Source organism: Uranotaenia lowii, chromosome 2, assembly GCF_029784155.1.
Source record: "Uranotaenia lowii strain MFRU-FL chromosome 2, ASM2978415v1, whole genome shotgun sequence".
Classification (NCBI taxonomy): Eukaryota; Metazoa; Arthropoda; class Insecta; order Diptera; family Culicidae; genus Uranotaenia; species Uranotaenia lowii.
Window position 1 is genome coordinate 27983282 of NC_073692.1, and position 18865 is coordinate 28002146.

General features: G+C 41.0%; 3 protein-coding genes across 3 annotated transcripts; 1 reads left to right on the plus strand and 2 right to left on the minus strand.

The window, feature by feature from the left end:
- Nucleotides 1-3095: 3095 nt before the first annotated feature.
- On the plus strand, nt 3096-18859 carry LOC129741172 (zinc finger protein 91-like). Its single transcript, XM_055732881.1, has 6 exons — nt 3096-3220; nt 3292-3404; nt 3460-4850; nt 15821-15963; nt 16357-18222; nt 18288-18859. Exons 1-6 carry the CDS (start codon nt 3107-3109, stop codon nt 18807-18809), a joined length of 4149 nt encoding a protein of 1382 aa, XP_055588856.1. The 5' UTR covers nt 3096-3106; the 3' UTR covers nt 18810-18859.
- On the minus strand, nt 5165-6209 carry LOC129748767 (oocyte zinc finger protein XlCOF15-like). The gene has a single exon (XM_055743508.1). The coding sequence runs from the start codon at nt 6052-6054 to the stop codon at nt 5356-5358; it is 699 nt and encodes a 232-aa protein (XP_055599483.1). The 5' UTR covers nt 6055-6209; the 3' UTR covers nt 5165-5355.
- On the minus strand, nt 10896-12827 carry LOC129748765 (PR domain zinc finger protein 10-like). The gene is made up of 3 exons (XM_055743505.1): nt 12254-12827; nt 11680-11985; nt 10896-11622 (listed from the first exon to the last, which is right to left on the minus strand). Exons 1-3 carry the CDS (start codon nt 12377-12379, stop codon nt 11032-11034), a joined length of 1023 nt encoding a protein of 340 aa, XP_055599480.1. The 5' UTR covers nt 12380-12827; the 3' UTR covers nt 10896-11031.
- Nucleotides 18860-18865: the final 6 nt, after the last annotated feature.

Consider the following 18865-nt stretch of genomic DNA (forward strand, 5'->3'; position numbering starts at 1 on the left):
GGTCAGGTCATTTGAGGCCCTCAGGATCAGAGGGGCGCAAGTCTCTAAATCATCCAATCTGAGTTAAGTATACCTAACGATTCATGTTTCCAATGTTTCATCGTACAAAACTCGAATTTTTAATAATTTTTGAACACTTTTTCGATTGAATTTTAAAACTGCTCGAATTCGAAAAATATAACATTATGAAAAATCGAGACTTTGAAGGCGTGAAACTATCATTTAGGCACTTGCATCCCTCTGATCACGAGCGCTTCATTTGTAGATTTTTTATTTAAAATTCCTTGTAGGAAGAAACAAATAAATAAACATCAGAAAATATTTCTTCCTATTGGAATAACTGGAAAATGGTTCAATGAATAAACACTTTAAAATTTAAATCTAAATTATATTGTGATAAAAGAAAAAAACTTTGAATCAAATGAAACTGTTTTTTTTTTTATCATAGCATCATTTTTTAAAAGAAAAAATCTTGGAAGCAAAGGAAAATGCTTTCGAACAAAAGACATTTTAATTTATTATAAATTTTTGTTTTAATATGAAATCCTTTTTTTGCGGCACTTTCCGTTGAAAAAAAAAATCGTTTTGCTGTATGTTGAAAAAAAAGGAACTCGTTTGATTCGCCAGTAGTGATTTATTCGAGCAGATAGATGCTTGACGGTAACAGTTTTCCGATGTGGGTTTTATATGGTAAATTTAGTCCTACATACAACCTTTTAACTTAAGCGTGTTTATTTTGTTTTCCTTTTTGGAAATTGAATGAACGGCGGCTTTCTACACGGACAGAAAAAACAACCCACTCTAGGTACTTTTAACGTAAATCGCCACTTCAGTGCAGGAACTTACTAGTAGGTTAAAACACAACAACCTAAAAGTAGGTAGTTGCGCTTTAAGGTACCAGTGGGTGAAAATGACCTACTTGGAAAATTTTGGGAAAAATCAGAAAAAAATCATAAAAATGCAGTGATATGATTGTTTAAGTACTAAATCAGGGAAATTAGGTAAGGATTCCCAAATCTGAATTCCGGAGGGTAATATTGAGACAAATGTTGAAATTTCACGGTAAAACATTGAAATTTTATAAACTTTTTTATTTGCTCTCGTTACAATTTTCACTGTTTCACTTATCTTGGGACAATTCCCGTGATAGAACACCTTGGCCCTTATTCTGCGCCGCGCATGAGGTGACGATTGTCACCTCACCTCGAGTCACCGTGAGATTTGTCACCTTATTCCCGGAGTCGTTGTGGGTAAAGTGACAGAGGTTCACTCTAGGTGAGTGACCGAATGAACACATCTGTCAAAATGGTAGAATTTTGCTGGTGTTGTTTAGATTTTGCTCTCGCTTCGGATTTTCCGAAGTAAGTTTTTAGAATTTCGGGTTAGAATTTCGGTTCGAAAATGGCCATCATCGGATGGTACGGTTACAGCAAGCTGCTTCAGGAAGAAAAACGGACGATTTGTGCGACGTAAGTGGAAATTTCGTTCATCAAAGCTAAGTTCGGATCTGGGTCATATTGCCGGGGAAAAAAATCAGATGCCGACGGCTGCTGCTCCAAAAACCCAGCGCACAAAAGGCGGTGTTTGTTAAACATTTCCAAAGGTTTATCAGGTATGTAAAATAATTTGTGTTTTGTACCTGAAACTGTTCGATCATCCAAGAGAAGTTAAGTTTTTTTTTCGTTTTCAGTAATGGCGAATGCTGCCGGTTTATATATTTTCCTAAACTGAAGTTACCCCCGTGGCATGCCGGAAGTTGTTATCGCCTGCCAGATAGGAGATCAGGTAATGCCGAGCATTTATCGAAACCAACGAAATAGCAGCAGCAGCGTCAGATTCAAACGACAAATTTCGGTCACATAAACCTAAATCCGGTTTCTTCGCATAGCATATTATTAAAAAGTGAAAATAAAATTAAAAGTACTATAATATTTGAATTCCAAAGTTTTCGTCATTTCATCGTTTTAACGGTTCGAAAAACAAACTTCAATTAAATCTGAATTTTAGATTTCATTAGAAGATCATACTTTCCATTCAGTATTCCAATCCAAATTACATATTTGAGATAGCAATGAAAAAGTTTCAATATATTTAAAAATCATATTTGCTAATAAATTTGCTTAATTTTATTTCCAAAACTATCATTCATTAGTATAATTAACCATTTAGAGCCTTACATTGTGATTTACATAAATTCTCGATTAAATTTCTATCTCGTCACCACCTGAAAAGGTACCGACAATTGTCACCTAAAATCGTCACCCGAATGCAACGATTCTCACCCACGGTGACTACGAGAATAGGGTAAGAACTCACAAAGTTCATCCGAAGTGACGTTCCTCACCTAAACCGACTGCTGGAATAGAGTGACTTGGGTGACTCTACTATCGTCACGTCACTCGAGGCGCAGAATAAGGGCCCTTATCTTTCTGTTGCATAATGATGGTCCCAAACGACTCGGTCCCTCTTTGACCTTGACCCTGAGCAATTCCACGTCAGTAATGCCCGGACGGCACGGTTTTCGGTATTTTGAATGGATCTGGGAGGAAAGAAAACATTTCATGAAAAATGTTGGCTAAATTTAATGATGAAAAATGACTTACCTGCCTACATGACTAAATCTGGTTTTCCTATCGAATATTCCGATATTGATAGCAGCGAAATCTGCAACAGCTCCTGTTGGTGGCTTTTTTTCGGGCAGCAAATTCAGGCACTCCTCCGGCCGAGGAAGCTCCACCAGATGAAAAATAAAAAATTATATATGTAACACTTCAGGGAGAAAAATAAAATGAAATAACATACCCAAATCTTTTTCCCGATGTTTTGCCGTCATCTTGTGCCAAAGGAGTCGAGGAAGGACGACAAACCGCGTAGAAAAATTAGCTTTTCCTTCGCAAAATAATTCACACGCGTCTAAAAAGTTGAAACAAAATGTCGGACAATGTAGTGGGTACTTTAAACTTATTTTGGGTTAATGTGGATTAACCGCTCAGTACACCAATTTCACCCACCCAAAACTACGTACTTTGGGCTAAATGCCAATCAACCCAGTATTGGGTAGTACAGTGGGTTGTTTGCTTTTGTCCGTGTACAAAATCGCACGAAAATGGTGAGTGATTGTCGTATTTGTGGTAGTCCTGCGAATACTTTGTTATTTGATCCGATTCTGGGGACAGATCAATCGCTCGCAGATATCCTGCAGGATTTCGCGGATGTATCGGTAAGATCCGGCGATGTTCATTCTATCCAATGCATTTATCTTTAACACATCAGATTCTGTTTCCTTTTTAGCTTGCTAGAAATGATGGAAAATCAGACAAAATCTGCACTGGTTGTACATCTGCCTTGCAAAATAGTGTGGCGTTTCGTAACAAAATTAGGGAATCGATATTACGATCTAATGGGTAAATTAACACTGTTTATAACAAGCGGTTCATACAAAATAGTTTTTTGTTTTAGAAATGAACACAACATCACTAACGAAATTTCCATTAAGAATGAACCGGTTCTGGAAGGCGAAGAGGATTTCGTGTATGAATACTTGGAAGAAAGCACGTTAGGTTCCAGTTATACAGATAACGAAGAAGATAAACTATCGGTGAGTGTTATATTTATGAAGGATGACATGGATAAACTAGGATTGGCGATTGAAGATGGTTCGAAGGAAGAGGACGCAGATGTTAGAAAATTCCCTTTTAAAGTACCCCCAGCAAATCTAATTGCTCAAAGAATTAAATTTGACAATTTTGAGTATCTAGAAATCGATGGTGACCGTTGCTGTGGCTGTAACTTTATCGCAGAGAGTCGTGACGATTTGATTAAACACTCGAAGGAAGAGCATTCGCATGCTTACTATCCGGATAATAGCTACACGTGCCCGACCTGCTATCACAAGTTTGCTACTTCTGAAAAATTGGCAAAACACATCGAATATTATTCGTTCTGTGATATTTTTCTGTGTTCTTTTTGTAACGAATCTTTCGTTCAAAAAGGTCATCTTAAAAACCACATCAAAAAACATAACGAAGAAATAGAAAAGTCGGCAAAGCCGAAGGTAACCAGGATAAGATCTAGAAAGAGGAGCACGGCCCCTGTTCCATCAATGCATAACTGTTGTTTTGTACGATGTTGGGCTACTTTCCAAACCGAGGAGCTTTTGATGGAACATGTGCAAACTTTACACGAATGCAAACGCCGTGAAAATGAATTATCTAGACCAGCCGATAGCGGCACTGAAATGGTTTGTTCCGTTTGCCAGAGGTTATTTGAAAGTAAAGATAAACTTCTCTATCATCAAGCGTACAAGCAAAACAGAGATGAGCTCAGCTGTGAACATTGTGATCGTAGATTCTTTCGCATTACGCACTTAACAAATCATCTGCAAAGGGAGCACAATCAACAGTCTCCGGAACATAAGTGTGAAATCTGTGGGAAAGCTTTCCTCAAGCTGGGCGTACTTAAAAACCACCGGAAAATTCACGATCCCTTTGAAGCGGTTCCTTGCATAGAACCCACTTGTCAGTTTGTTTTTCGTGACGAAGCATTGATGAAACGCCATGTACGAAATGTGCACTCAAGTGTAATGGCGTGGGAGTGCAAGTTTTGTCCGAAAAAGGTTCGCACCAAAGAAGCACTGGATTTGCACGAACGGTGCCACACCGGCGAGAAACCTTTTCCCTGTCGGGAAGGTTGTGATCGTCGGTTTGCACATGCTACGGATAGAGCAAGGCACGAGCGAGCTAAGCATACGGGCATAAAACCACACCGCTGTGAGCTGTGCCCGGCGGCATTCGTCCGTCGGCGGGAATTGGCTGCACACTGTCAAAAGAAACATTCCACTGCCGAAGGAAGCTGAGTCGGTCCACATTTTTGCCTTGAATAAGATATTTGGTAAGTCTAACTCATTTTAGGCATTTTTTTTCCTTTGGTCAGTATGACAGCTGATGAGTAATGAAATCTCTTACTATTCTTCATTCTATATAGATCTTTGGGGGCAAAACGGATGTACGATTAAAATGTGTTTTTTTTTTCAACTCCTTTCCATTTGAAAAGGGAAACGAAAAAAGCGATTATGCAAAAATTAAAATAATGCAATTTTTTGAAAACCAATTTTCAGAAAATCGAAGTTTTTATAATTTAGTTTTTTTTTGTTATTTTACATCTGCATACTATTCTATATGAATATTGAATAAATTAATCTAAGGGGTAGGACATTTCGCATGTCGAAAGCGCTTCTGACGAAAATGATTATTTTGGTTTTTTATTTGCTTATTTGCTCCTTCATCCCGTTGCCGAACATAAAGTGCACGAATCGACTTACAAAATAATGTATCAATTCAAAATCATCATCTAGATTCATTCAGCTAAACAGAAATCCTGCTGTTCGGTGATCATAACTTCGTTTTCCATCAACTGCTCTTGTTCTTTCTTGACAACATCATGATCGTGTTCTGCTTCGATGTGCGGCGGGTGCTGTCCCATCTGGGCATATCTGAGCATGTGCTTTTTAAGCGTTGCACTCGAACAAAAACCCTTCTGACAAAAGTGACACCGAAACGGGCGTTCTCCCGAGTGAGTCCTTTCGTGAATCAGTAGAGTTCGCTTCCGCACAAATGTAGCATCGCAACTGTTGCATTGATGAGGTTTCACTCCGGTGTGTGACATTTCGTGACGTTTCCGGTCGGACGTGCTGCAGAAACTTTTGTTACAAAAAGAGCATTGATATGGTTTTTCGCCTGTGTGAATTCTCACGTGGATTCGAAGATGTTGGGCGATCTTGAAACTTGCCGAGCAGGTGTCACATTTGTAAGGTTTGTCGTCAGAGTGAACGTAACGGATGTGTTCCTCCATGTTTCGTTTTCGGCTGAAACTTTTACCGCAAAAGCTGCAAACGAAAGGTCGACCTTCGACGTGACATGCCTGATGGGCTTTCAGGGTCATTTCGCTGTAGAATTTTTTAGCACAAAGCTCACATTCGAAAGGACGTTCTCCGCTGTGTTTCGAACGCACATGAATGGCCAATAGGCTGCGGCTAACTGCCCGATAAACGCACATTGTGCAGTTAAATTGCTTACCTCGATAATTAGCCCGAACAAACTGATGAGCGCGTAAATTTTTGAGCGAATTGAACGATCGGTAACAGACGCTACACACGAAAGGCTTTTCAGTTAGCTCCTGCTTTTCTTGATTATATTTCAGCTTTATTTGATGGTGTTGCGAAATGAAAAGCAGGTTTTACGCAACAAGAGATACAAAATAAACTTTATTAAAAACGAACAATTATAAAAACTTTAAGTGGACTCATGCCGATAAACTGGTGTATAATAATGTGCTTCTAAAACGTGTCTCGATGACAGTACTCCTACACGACAGAGATGGCGACTTCCTTCAGTGTGACGTCTGTCACATGATGAGTCACCGATGGGTAACCATGGCTCGGATGAGGGGTCCATCCAACACCTCCCCCTTTTAATACAGGTGATACGGCTCATAACGCACTGGCGCTCTTCTGGTCCTCGAAGAGTGGCGAGGTATGAGCGGATTAGCTGGGTGAGGCTGCCTACGATGTGGTCTGGTAGTTGATTCCATTTCCTGTTGTACGAGCGCAGGTATTAAACTAGAGTTAGTTCGAATTTCGTTGTTGTCTTCTGGAACCGAATTCGACTCGGACAAACCCCAAGAATCGAGTAAAATAGATAGTGGGATTCTGGCCGAGGACTTGGACTTAATTGATTCTTCTGCAGACTCGCACCGTTGCCTCATCTGGTTGCAGTGCGATCGAATTAGTTTTGATTTCTGTGGGAGCCATACGTTGTAGATTACATTTCCTACTCGTTCTAAAATTTGACCCGGTTCCCAGCACCAGGAGTTGTTTTCGTAGACTTTTGCCCAGACCAGGTCCTGACGTTCATAGCTTCTGGCCTTGGCACCGTGTTTTCGATTAAACTGCTGATCTTGCTTGGTGGTTTTCGAAAAGTACTGGGACGGTGGTTTGAGTAAGTCGAGAGACGTGCGCACTGGCCTACCTAAAAGAACTTCAGCTGGCGTTTTTCCATCCGGTGCACCGCGACACGGGGTGGAGCGATAACAAAGAAGAAAAGTGTCTATGGCTTCTGCTAGGACCTCTCCCCCTGCTGTAATTTTCTTCAGTGTCCTTTTGAACGTGTCGACAAAACGTTCAGCAAGTCCGTTAGACTGTGGGTGGAATGGTGGTGTTTTAAGATGCAAAATTCCATTCACTTCACAGTATCGCTCGAATTCTTCGCTGACCAATTGCCGACCGTTGTCGCTTACCAGGGTTTCCGGCATGCCAAATCTGGCGAAAATACTACGGAGGATGATTAAAGTATCAGCCGTAGTGATCCGTTTTGTTGGGACTACCTCGGGCCACTTGCTGAATGCGTCGACGAGAATCAAATAATACATACCATCGACTGGGCCAGCATAGTCGATGTGAATCCTTTGCCAGGGTTTGGTGGGAGCTGGCCAGGATTCAAGAGTTGTTTTTCTGTTGGTTTTGGCTACACTAGCGCACTCGGTGCAGGCGCGAACAAGTTGAGCGATGCTGTCGTCGATACCAGGCCAATACACGTAGTTTCTGGAGATCGAACGCATTCGATCCACACCTGGGTGGCCTTTGTGCAGCTGGTGGAGAATTTTCTTGTGGAATTTCGCTGGAATAACTAATCTTTCTCCATAGGTCAGGCACCCCGAAGAAGAAGACAGACCATCGCGACGTAAGTAGAATTGCTGTAGTTGTGTGTCGCTGAGATCCGATTTGCTTTTCGGCCAGCCCTGCTGGACGAAACGTAGAACTTGCTTGAGTATCGGATCGGATTGTGTTTCCGCTTGAATAGCCTTGAAAGTCAACGGTAACACCTCCAAAGATTGTTGAACGACGGAACGGATGGTCTTCTCCAGCTCAATTGACGCAATAACAAACTCTTCGTCTGGTCGAATGTGTGTGTTGATCAACCGAGACAAAACGTCTGCATGCCCGAAGCTATCAGTCGAAACGTACTGTATGGTGAAGTCGTACAACAACAATGTCAACGCCCACCTCTGCAGTCTGTTGGCTGTGTAGATAGGGATTCCTTTTTTGGATCCGAAGATGGCCAACAGTGGTTTGTGATCCGTCTCGAGAGTAAAGTGCCTCCCAAACAGCATTCGATGAAAGCGTGTCACGGCGAAAATCAAAGCTAGACCCTCTTTTTCGATCTGGCTGTAATTGGTTTCAGCCGGGGTCAAACTGCGGGAAGCGTGACAAACAGCTTTAATAGTCCCGTCGGGGAAACGGTGAGCGATTCGTGCACCAATGCCCACTGATGATGCGTCGGCCGAGACTATTATTTCCTGCTTCGGGTCGTAGTGGGTGAGAGCGAGCGGCGATTGTAGAAGCTTTTTAAATCGGTCGAACGCTTGTTGACACGCGCCACTCCACTCCCACTTGACTCCTGTTTTCAGAAGTTGGTCCATGGGAAATCTCAGCTGGCGCATTTCGGGGATGTACTTGGAATAATAATTTACCGCCCCCAGGTATGAGCGGAGTGTCGGTACGTCGTGCGGTGCTGGCATTGCTGCAATGGCGGAAACCTTATCCGGGTCGGGCCGAATACCATCGGTGTCGAGGATTTGTCCCAGATATTTGATTTGTCGCATATTGAACCGGCACTTTTCAATGCGAACCGTGAAACCGTAGTCCTGGAGTCGGCTTAGAACCTGGTGTACGTTCCGGTTCAGTTCGTCCTCCGATTTTCCTCCAACCAGAAGATCATCCAAGTAGCCACGAGTGCACTGAAGTCCGCTTAGCATAGCATCGACTATTTGCTGGAATGCTCCCGGGGCAGATTTGATACCCGGAGAAAGTCGTGTGAAGCGGAACAAACCTTTGTGGGTGTTTATGGTGAGGAGATGCTGGCTATTTTCGTCCACCTGGACCTGGAGATAGGCGTCCGAGAGGTCGATGTGAGTGAAAAATCGACACCCGGACATGCTGGTGAAAATATCCTCTGGCAGAGGAAGTGGATTTTGATTTGCTTCCAGCACACTGTTGAGCCCTGTGGAGAAGTCGGCACAGATGCGAACGGTACCGTTTGGTTTGCGAACGACCACAATCGGCGCGGCCCAGTCCGAAAAATCGACCGGTTGTAGAACGCCGAGATTGACTAAGCGCTGGATTTCATCCTCAACAACACCTTCCATGCTGTAGGATACGGGGCGTTTACCACGGAACACTGGTTTTGGATTTCCACGGAGCGACAACTGCACTTTGGTCTTGGTGCACAGACCCATACGACTGGTGAACACTTCGGAGAACTTTGTTTGCAAATCTGCCACGATTTTGGACGAGGGATCTGTGCTGCTGGTTACTTGGTTGCAGAACGTGTTAAACGGGACGTCCCACAAGCCAAACATCTCTATCCAATCGGTGCCCAGTACGGATAGGTTCACTTTCGGAGAAGCGACGTAACATAAACCTCGTTTGGAAGTGCCGTTTATGTTTACATCACACCAGAATTCCGAAGCGAGCGGTAGAGGATCGCCCGATGCTGTTATTGCCTGGCATGATGGTGGGTGGGCGGCAGGTTTGCCGATCTGCTTCCACAATGCCTCGGTGATTACACTTATGTCCGAGGCAGAGTCGACCTGCAGCCGAACTGGGACATTATTAATCAACACCTCCGCATATTTCCTACTGCGGTTGACTGCGTTTATCGACACCACTTTTGTTGACTTCTTGTGTTTTGCACTTTTTTGTTTTCCAGCCGATTTCCCGAGAAAGCAGGCACAGTAGCCTTCCCTGTGGCCTCTTTTCCCGCACTCACGACACTGGTGATCCCGAAAATGGCACTCCTTCGCGAAGTGCATGCCTCCACATGCCCAGCAGGGACTCCGCGGTTGATCGGTGGTAGTTTTGTTTCCGAAATCACTGGATGACTTTCGGTGTTGTTTCGGAAACTTGCTATCACTTTTATTCACTGAGTTCACTGCCGGTTGTGAGAGTTTCTCGACCATCACATTATCACTTTTAAGGTTCATGAGATTCCGGCTTTCTTCCACAATTTTCGCCAACGTCACATCAGCAGATTCGTTTAATTTATTTATTAAGCGCATCCGGATGTCAGTGTCTTTGGGCGATTTGAGTCCACAAACAAATATCAGACATTTAAAATGTTCTTCAGAGATGTCTGATAACTTAAAATCCACACACATTCTGTTCACTTTGCAGGAATACGCCAAAATGTCCTCCGAATCTTCTTTTGCCGTTTGAAGGCACTGGAATCGCCGATGAAATACGGAAACAGGAGATCCGAATAGCTTTTTCAGCGTTTCGGTGGTTTCCGCAAAGCTGAACTCCTTCGACAGTTTTGGAAGGACGAACGAAGTGTACCGCTCATGCGCGGCGGGGCTTAGCTTCCTCATTAAAAGCCGCACTTTTGCAGCGTCGTCGAGTTTCGCTGCATCTTTGTCGAACAGCTCGGAGTAACGGCAGAACCAGGCGTCGAAGGTACAACCCTGGTCTGGATCGTAGTTGAACTCTGTGATGTTACTCGCTAGTGATTCTAGGGCAACATCATCACGGGACAATTCCTTAAAACAGCGCTGAGTGGCATCCAGCTGTTCGGACAACTTTGAAAACAGTTGTTGCTGTTGCTGGAGGATTTGGGCCAGCGCTTGTTGGAACGAAAAAGCGCTTGATCCCGGCACTGGTGGTGGTTGATTGTCCGTCATTCTAACCTCGAAGAATCACTCCCGGAGAAAAACGTTATTTTCCCGAAACTCGACCGATTATGCAAAAAACCCGACTTGCAAATACTCGTCGCCACTTTGTTGCGAAATGAAAAGCAGGTTTTACGCAACAAGAGATACAAAATAAACTTTATTAAAAACGAACAATTATAAAAACTTTAAGTGGACTCATGCCGATAAACTGGTGTATAATAATGTGCTTCTAAAACGTGTCTCGATGACAGTACTCCTACACGACAGAGATGGCGACTTCCTTCAGTGTGACGTCTGTCACATGATGAGTCACCGATGGGTAACCATGGCTCGGATGAGGGGTCCATCCAACAGATGGTTTTCTTTAGCATGCGCAATAAGTTGTTCCTCGTTTTGAAACACCTCGTGGCAATGGGTTACACAGCAAAACCGCTCTGTTTTTTGTTTCTTTGATTTAGACTCTCGGTTTTGTTTTCTAGAAGTTCTCTTTCCGCTATCATTTTTTGCAATACTTGATTCATTCGCCTCAAGCATCTCGGTACTCCCTTCAATATGAACTGAGTTAAAATGACTTTCGACATCAACTTGTTGTTCGTAAAAATTATCACAACTGCTGCATTGATACAGTTCAACGAAACTCTTGCCCTGATGAACTTTCAGCTCCTCGACCTTTTCAAAATGTTCATCACAAATGAAGCAACTCAATTCCGATTCCAACAGTGAATCAATCACAGGACAAACTATTCCGTGTCCCGACTCAATATGCTGTTGTCGCTCTTCTTGGCTGAAAAATAAACCAGTACAGCGACAACAACGGAAGCTCATCATTTCGATCATGTGATATCGAGATCCACTGCCTTCCGGTTCGTCGAACTGAGTGTCAGTTTGCAACATTTCGTCCTAGAACAATAAAAACATAAATTAATCGATCATTTAACGGCTGGAAAGGATTATTACTTCGTCTTCATCTTCGATAATGTATTCGAACACATCGTCTGGTGTGGAAACGTTTTCGATGGCATCGTTTTCGCTTTCTACAACCTGGTCTACGTTCGGCATTCGTGGAGTTGTTAATCGACTATTAATTCGTTGATCCAAAACCTCTGTATGGGTGTCATTGGCAGACATGTCCTGCTGTGTTTCACACATCTGTCGGAAGTTTTGGTCAGCTAGTTCACATTTACGCCGGAAGTTGACGGCTGTTAGAAGCTCGTTCAAACATTGATAACACAGCTCTTTTGAAAAGAAGTCAGCTTCGGAGATCTGCGTAGAAGATTAATAACTTTTCATTGAGCTTTGATTCAACATAAAATTGGTAATATATGGCTGATTTTAGGAATTTTAGGAATTATGTTCGTCAAGTTATGTCGTAAGACGGAATACTATGTAAATAAAAAAAATAAAATAATGGCTGATGGAAGGGTTTAATAAAATATTTATAAGAAAAAGATATAAGGACAACCAGCTAGTTTAAATTGCGGTTCATCCAATGCGAAGATAATAGTTGTCTAAAAGATATAAGTATACTCACTTGGATTGCACAAATAGTTTGTATGTAACCAGCTATGGTGTCTCCCGTTGAAATGAAATTAAAAACACATGTGTGACCAATCGCGCTATCGAGAGTCACCGAGCATGTTCGACAAAATTTGTCCATGTGGCTGATAAATGGGCAGTTAAATAGTACTTTTAATAAAAAATGTTCTGTGTTAATATTGAGGGGGTTTCAGTGTTTCACACTGTTTATAAGGTATTTCCCGACTTGTCAACCGAACAGCTGATTTCTCATGTTTACAATTTTCGGCATCTGGTGGTAGGGTAAAAATAGCAACAACACTACGCATGTTCAATGGTCGGATAGTAACGAAACCAAATTGGCAGTGCAATAATAATGGTTATGCTGAATTCTTAATTTTTTAAACTAGCCTAAATTCAAAAATTGTAGACATGACATACTTTGAAGGTAAGTTTGAAGTTATTTGATGGTAATTTGAATAAATTATATCTTTTGAAAAAATAATTTAACAGTGCTCATTTCTCAAATTCAAAATGGCGACCAGTAGGTGTTTACATTTTCCAAAACAAAAACAAAATGCTACCCTACCACCATCTGTCTCAGGAAATACTCGCTAAATTTGAAATACTCAGAGCCCGGCTACCTTTTACTCAGACGTCGCCACATGTATGAAACAGCCGACGGCTGATCTTAATGAACTCATATATCAGCGGAAAAATTACTCAGACGTCAGAAATTTCCGCACTCAGAGAACTCGAGTGCTTGAAGGCGACAACTGAGTAAATGTTGATCAGTTTGTGCGAGGCGGTCGGACTTGGTTTGTTTTCGTGCAGCAGAATTTACATGGGCGAATATTCATTTTCAAGGTTATTTATAGATATTAATCCGATTTTCTTCATATTACAGGGTTCTTAGACGAAGTGCTGATGGTCCATAGCTAAATCTGATACGGCATAATGGGTCCCGGCCCGGGAGACGAAACCCGACGGGCGAAAATAAAATTCAACAAGTTTGTCGATTTTTTTTTAAATAAAGGTATATGAACAATATTTTGACTTTTGTTATTCATGAAATCAACCAATCCATCATTTGTCTGAATAATAATACAGGTTTTAAGTATTTTAGCATGAAAAAAGCGGCCAAAAACCGCTTCAGAATTATTCGCGCATTCTGAGTAACCATGACTCAGTTGTCGCGAAAAGGGCTGTTAGTCAGTTCTGAGTAAAGGCCGTTTAGTCAGAACTGAGTAGGTGCGGTTTTGGCGACAACTGAGTAACCGCCACTCTGAACTGAGTAGCTGAAAGTTAGCGAGTACTCTATCAACAAAAATTTGATGCACGCTTCGATCTTTTTATGAATGCCGCTTGAAAAATAAACCATTTTGAGCGTATTAAGGGGCTGCCCTATAAGAAATTAAATAAGTGCAAACAATGTTTCAAATTTATTGCTGGTAAGTTAAATAAACATAACTTCTAGGCTGAGCAAATGTTTATATACCTTAAATTTTTTTTCACTACAGAGGCAGCCAAAATAAGTTAGAACTTTTGTGTGTTTCCGCACTCCCTGGGTTTATCGGAGGCACCAGATAGCAACGAGCGATGTACAACCAACGTTCAAGAATGCTTTCTTAAGGACAATCTCAAGAAGCCCGATTCCGCAACCCTCTGAGCGGCCACTCCCACATTTCATTGCTGCTTCCTGCTACCGCTAGTATTAAATTCGGTATCTGAACAGGAATTGCGAAGTAAGTTACAAATAGAATCAAGTTTTTGAATAAAATTTAAAAAAATTGCAAAACGACGTTAGCGCCAAATGTGTTATGCAAAAAGTCGCAAGTGCATGTTAGCTCAAACAATTAAACTGATGCTCATAACGGACACAGTAGCTTTTTCTCATTTATTTTTGTATCGCATACTAAATTTGCAGATCTTTCTGAATCATACTTTAAATACTATATAGAATAAAAAATATGTTGCGAAGCTTCAACACCGAATTTCTCGAAACACGTCATGTTGCTCCCCGCATGAATCAGTATTATACAATGACTATTCCCATTATCTTCTTCCCAAGACACCCAAAAGATTACTTCTATAGTTTTGGATTATTAATGTAAGATAAGGCTTATCATTTTTTCATGATATGGAATCGTTTGGACGCACTTTACGATACAGGGAACGGGTCGTTAAGTAGAGTAACCATTCATTTTTTTTGCTTTTTTCTACTCGTTTTGAAGCGAGTGGGATGATATGTGGAATCTTTACTAAATGATCGTCTCATAAGAAAAAAACGATACAGCATTTCGTGTAGTTTTGATTAAAAGATTACAATTACGAAACAAATTTTCGTTTATTTATTCATATATTATTTTACACCTTTTATAAAAATTTTATAAAAAAAAAACTCCATACGCGAAGATAGCGTGTGCTGCTGCGCCTAATTATTCTTCGGTGACGGAGAGGTACATCAACCGGGAAACTGGCTAGTGGTGCTGTTGGTTACACATCGTATCTTTTCCGGCCACCATTGTTAGAGTTCGCTATCGTCTTCCTCCGCTGATATTTTGCCGGTTTGGTCTCGTGGCCACCTGCAGCCGTGCTTCCATCGGCCTCGCCTGAATCTTCCGGATGTTCAAGAACCGTTGCATCTTCTGGATGTGCCATTTTGCAGTGCTTTTGACAATTTTCCGGTATCCACATTTCCTTTGAATCTATCGGTGCGCAAAAATAAAATCAATTTTAATTAACATTTTCTTCTAAATAAAGAGGTTTTCACTTACCTTAACCAGCACCCTTCGTCTGGTCGTCCCCGAATGCTTCCGCTTAGATTTCGGAGGGTCCAAAAGCTACCTCCCACAATTCCGGAACACAAAACGAAAAGCTTGCGCGCTTGGCCACGTTTTTTGACGTGACAGCAGAAAATTCGATGCGCGTTGCAAAAATAATCTTTTTATTCCCGAGATGATTAATCTAATCTTTCCAAAATATTTTTTTATCATTTCGGCGTGTTGCAATAATAATCCATTTATTCAAAGAAGTATTAATCGTATCTTTCAAGAATGATATTTCATCCGTTCTAGCGGAGGCACATTTAGCCAAAACGCAATGTGAAACGTTACTATTAATGTAATCAGAACCGAATAATACTGAAGATTCAGCATATCGTATTTGACTATGCGGGTCATACGACTTAATCAAAACAAACTCTATAGACTTGTTTTATTAGTCACATCAGAAAACAGAAATCAAACGAAACGCGTTAAAAATCGATAGCTTTCAAAATGGCGATGAAAAAATTTCGATTTTTAACCTTTTTGTGGTTAATACTTGAAAACTAACGAAATGGTTGAAATTTTGGTGCAAAAATTATTGAAAAATAACCATATTGGTAGTTTTGAAGAAAAAACCATAAAATGGTTACATAAAAAGCATAAATGGTTGAAAAAAATCGAGCGTGTACCTGTTTCGATCATATTCCGACTCCGACCAGACTTCATTGAACAGACCTACTGTTTTGTAGATCGCGCGTTGAAGAAATAACAGGCGGCATTGTTTTATGTTTGAATTTTTTCTTGAATATTATTATATTGCCTACCTACTTTTCAGAAAAAAATGGATCGCTACTGTCGAATTTGTAGGTCCATCAATCCGGATCAATGTGTATCGATTTACGAGGAACACGAAGGAGAAATTATTGCCAATATGATCACCGACTGTGCGGATATTTTGGTAAGTAGTTGTCGAATTTCTTTGGATTGCTTGTTTACCGTCAGAGACATGAAACGATTATAAAACAGATAAAACTATTTTGCTATCTTCAATCAAATACTGGAACTTTAAAATTTTTATGTAATTATTGTGTCTATATCTTAACGATTCTCATATACTATGACTTTTTTTTTAAGGTTCCAGGATGTTCATTTATGCAGAAAAAATGATTTTTGTAATTGTAATTGTAATTGTTGATTTATTTACACACGAAAACCTTTTAGCAATTAAAGGCCTTTTCATAAGGTCAAGGAAATTTTAAGTACATTCGAAACAAAGTATTACATTTCTGAACAACTGTTAGTAAAATTCTAAAATAACAAACTTATTAATACGATTCCTATATCTTATCAGGTGAGCGATGAAGACGATTTACCGGAAAAGATTTGTAACGATTGTCTAGGCCAGCTGACCAAAGCATATTCGCTGAGACAACTCATCCGTGAGTCCGATGCGGTTCTACGAGAGCTGAAAGTTAAACAAGAATCAGATCCCTTGTCGCTGGAATTGCCAACAGATATACACCAATTGCCACCAGAACCTGGAAGCTCGAAAAAAATAAGCTACCCCGACTTAGATCAGATAGAAAGCGTAGAAAATTTTCCTTTCTACACAGAAATCACTCTTAAAGGTATGCGATGCTGTGCATGCGAAGAAGTATTTTCTGATAAGGATGAATTGTATAATCACAGCCAGGTATGGCATCCGCGTTCCAGCGAGCGGGAGCTGGCATGTTTTGAGTGTGCGATTTGCCACGAAACATTTCAAACGCGGTTCAAATTATTGAGTCATAACAAACGCTATGAATCAACTAAGATATATAATTGTACGGTTTGCGAAGTGTTATTTGATGCCCAGTATCGCCTCGTACAGCACCAAAAAACTAACAAAATGCATAAAAGCTTGATTGAAGGGACGCATGTGGAGTTTTTGGAAGGGGCTTTGGATGAAATACTAGGGAGAGATAAAAACCGCAGCAGGAAAAGGGTGACCAAGTCTTTGGAGTATCCCAGTGATGAATTTATTCTAGATATAGTGGAAAATGATGTGTTTGAACTTATCTATGTTGGAGGAGAACGTTGTTGCGGCTGTAATACAATTTTTCCAATTTACGATGAATTGGTAAAGCACTGTTCTGAAAAGCATCCCATCAAGAAAGCTGCTGAAAATCAGTTTCAGTGTGAACTATGCTACGGAATATTTGATTCCATACAGGCTTTCAGTAGACACAACTCAGCTAGAACTCGCAAAGAGTTGTATTACTGTAAATTGTGTGATATATTTACTGATGAAAGATTTCGTTTCGAGCAGCATCTTAAGCTCAATGGAAACCACCAGGGGCTATTGGAAAAAAGTGGATTCGAAAGAATTGAATTACCAGAGGAAAAACCGACAGCAGTCCTTCGTGCAGTTGAACAATATATAGAGACAGATATTGTTGCAGGGATTCGTTGCTGTGGATGTGGCTTTGAATGCTCTAGCGAAGAATCGCTAAGAATACATGCAAACAGCAATCATAGAGGTGAAAACATCTATGAGGACACGAAAAACGTATTTAAATGTGAAATGTGTCACATTGGCTTCCCTAAGCAAGCTTATTTGACCTACCACAAAAACCGCGCACTTCAAAAGTTGAGATACAGTTGCCAAATTTGTGACTACCAGTCGGAAATAAAACATAGAATAGTTGAACATTTAATCGGCCCAATCCACGAGCTTAATTTGGAAAATTCGGTTAACAAACGACCAAAAAAGGTTGCGACCGAAGAATCAATATCTAACAACTATGGTTGTTGCTTCTATAAATGTACGCTCACATTTGAAGATTCCAATGCTCTTTTGGCTCACGTTGAGGAACTACATAGTGCCAAAAGACGAGAAAATGCCGAAGAACGTGACCCTAGTGGAGCTTTTATCTGTTACATCTGTCACAGAAGCTTCCGCAATGAAAGATCACTACAAGTACATCAATTTCCTCGGAAAAATGCCGATAAGCCCGAGTACGAATGTCAGTTCTGTGGGGCCGTTTTTGCCACACAAGTTACTTTAATTTCGCATGAGAAAGCGCACACTGGCGTTAAAGAATTCGATTGCGATCACTGTGGCAAATCATTCTATGATGAACGAATGCTTCGCGTCCATAAAGTTTGCCATAAAGAGGATCGTCCCTATGCGTGTGATGTGTGTCCTAAAAAATTCCATCGCCGAGGAGGTTTGCGAGTAAGTGGAACATAGATTTTAGAAAAAAAAAGATTTTACTTTGGTTTTCATTCCATTTAACATAGGTCCATCGGCGCACCCACGGTGACAAAATTTGGGAATGTTCAGTGTGTCCAAGCAAGTTCAAAACTAGCGCGGCGCTGAAAATTCATTGTAGAAAACATACCGGTGAACGACCGTATCAGTGCCAGTACTGCGACAACCGGTACGCCCATGTTTCTGATAAGCGACGTCACGAGATGGCAGCACATACTAAAGAGAAACCCCATAAATGCGACAAATGTTCTATGGCTTTTGTACGTAAGCAACAGCTTACGGTTCATGCTCGTGTACATACTGGAGAAAAACCGTTTGTCTGTGAAGTTTGTGGAAAAGATTTCTCCCAGCCAATTTCTTTAAAAAATCATATGAAAGTGCACGGATCGCAAGGTGTATCTCAGAGTGGTGATGCAAATGCTACGGAAGAGACCGATTATTCGATTGAAAGGGATAATCAAGCAGGCGAAGAATCGTACGAAGATATGGAGGTGATCAAGGAAGAATATCTGGAAGAAGATGATGACCCCGAACAGTCAACTGTAGAGTAATGTAAGTCGATTTTTATTTCTTTGCACAATTTCCCCCTAATAAATATAGTTTGTTC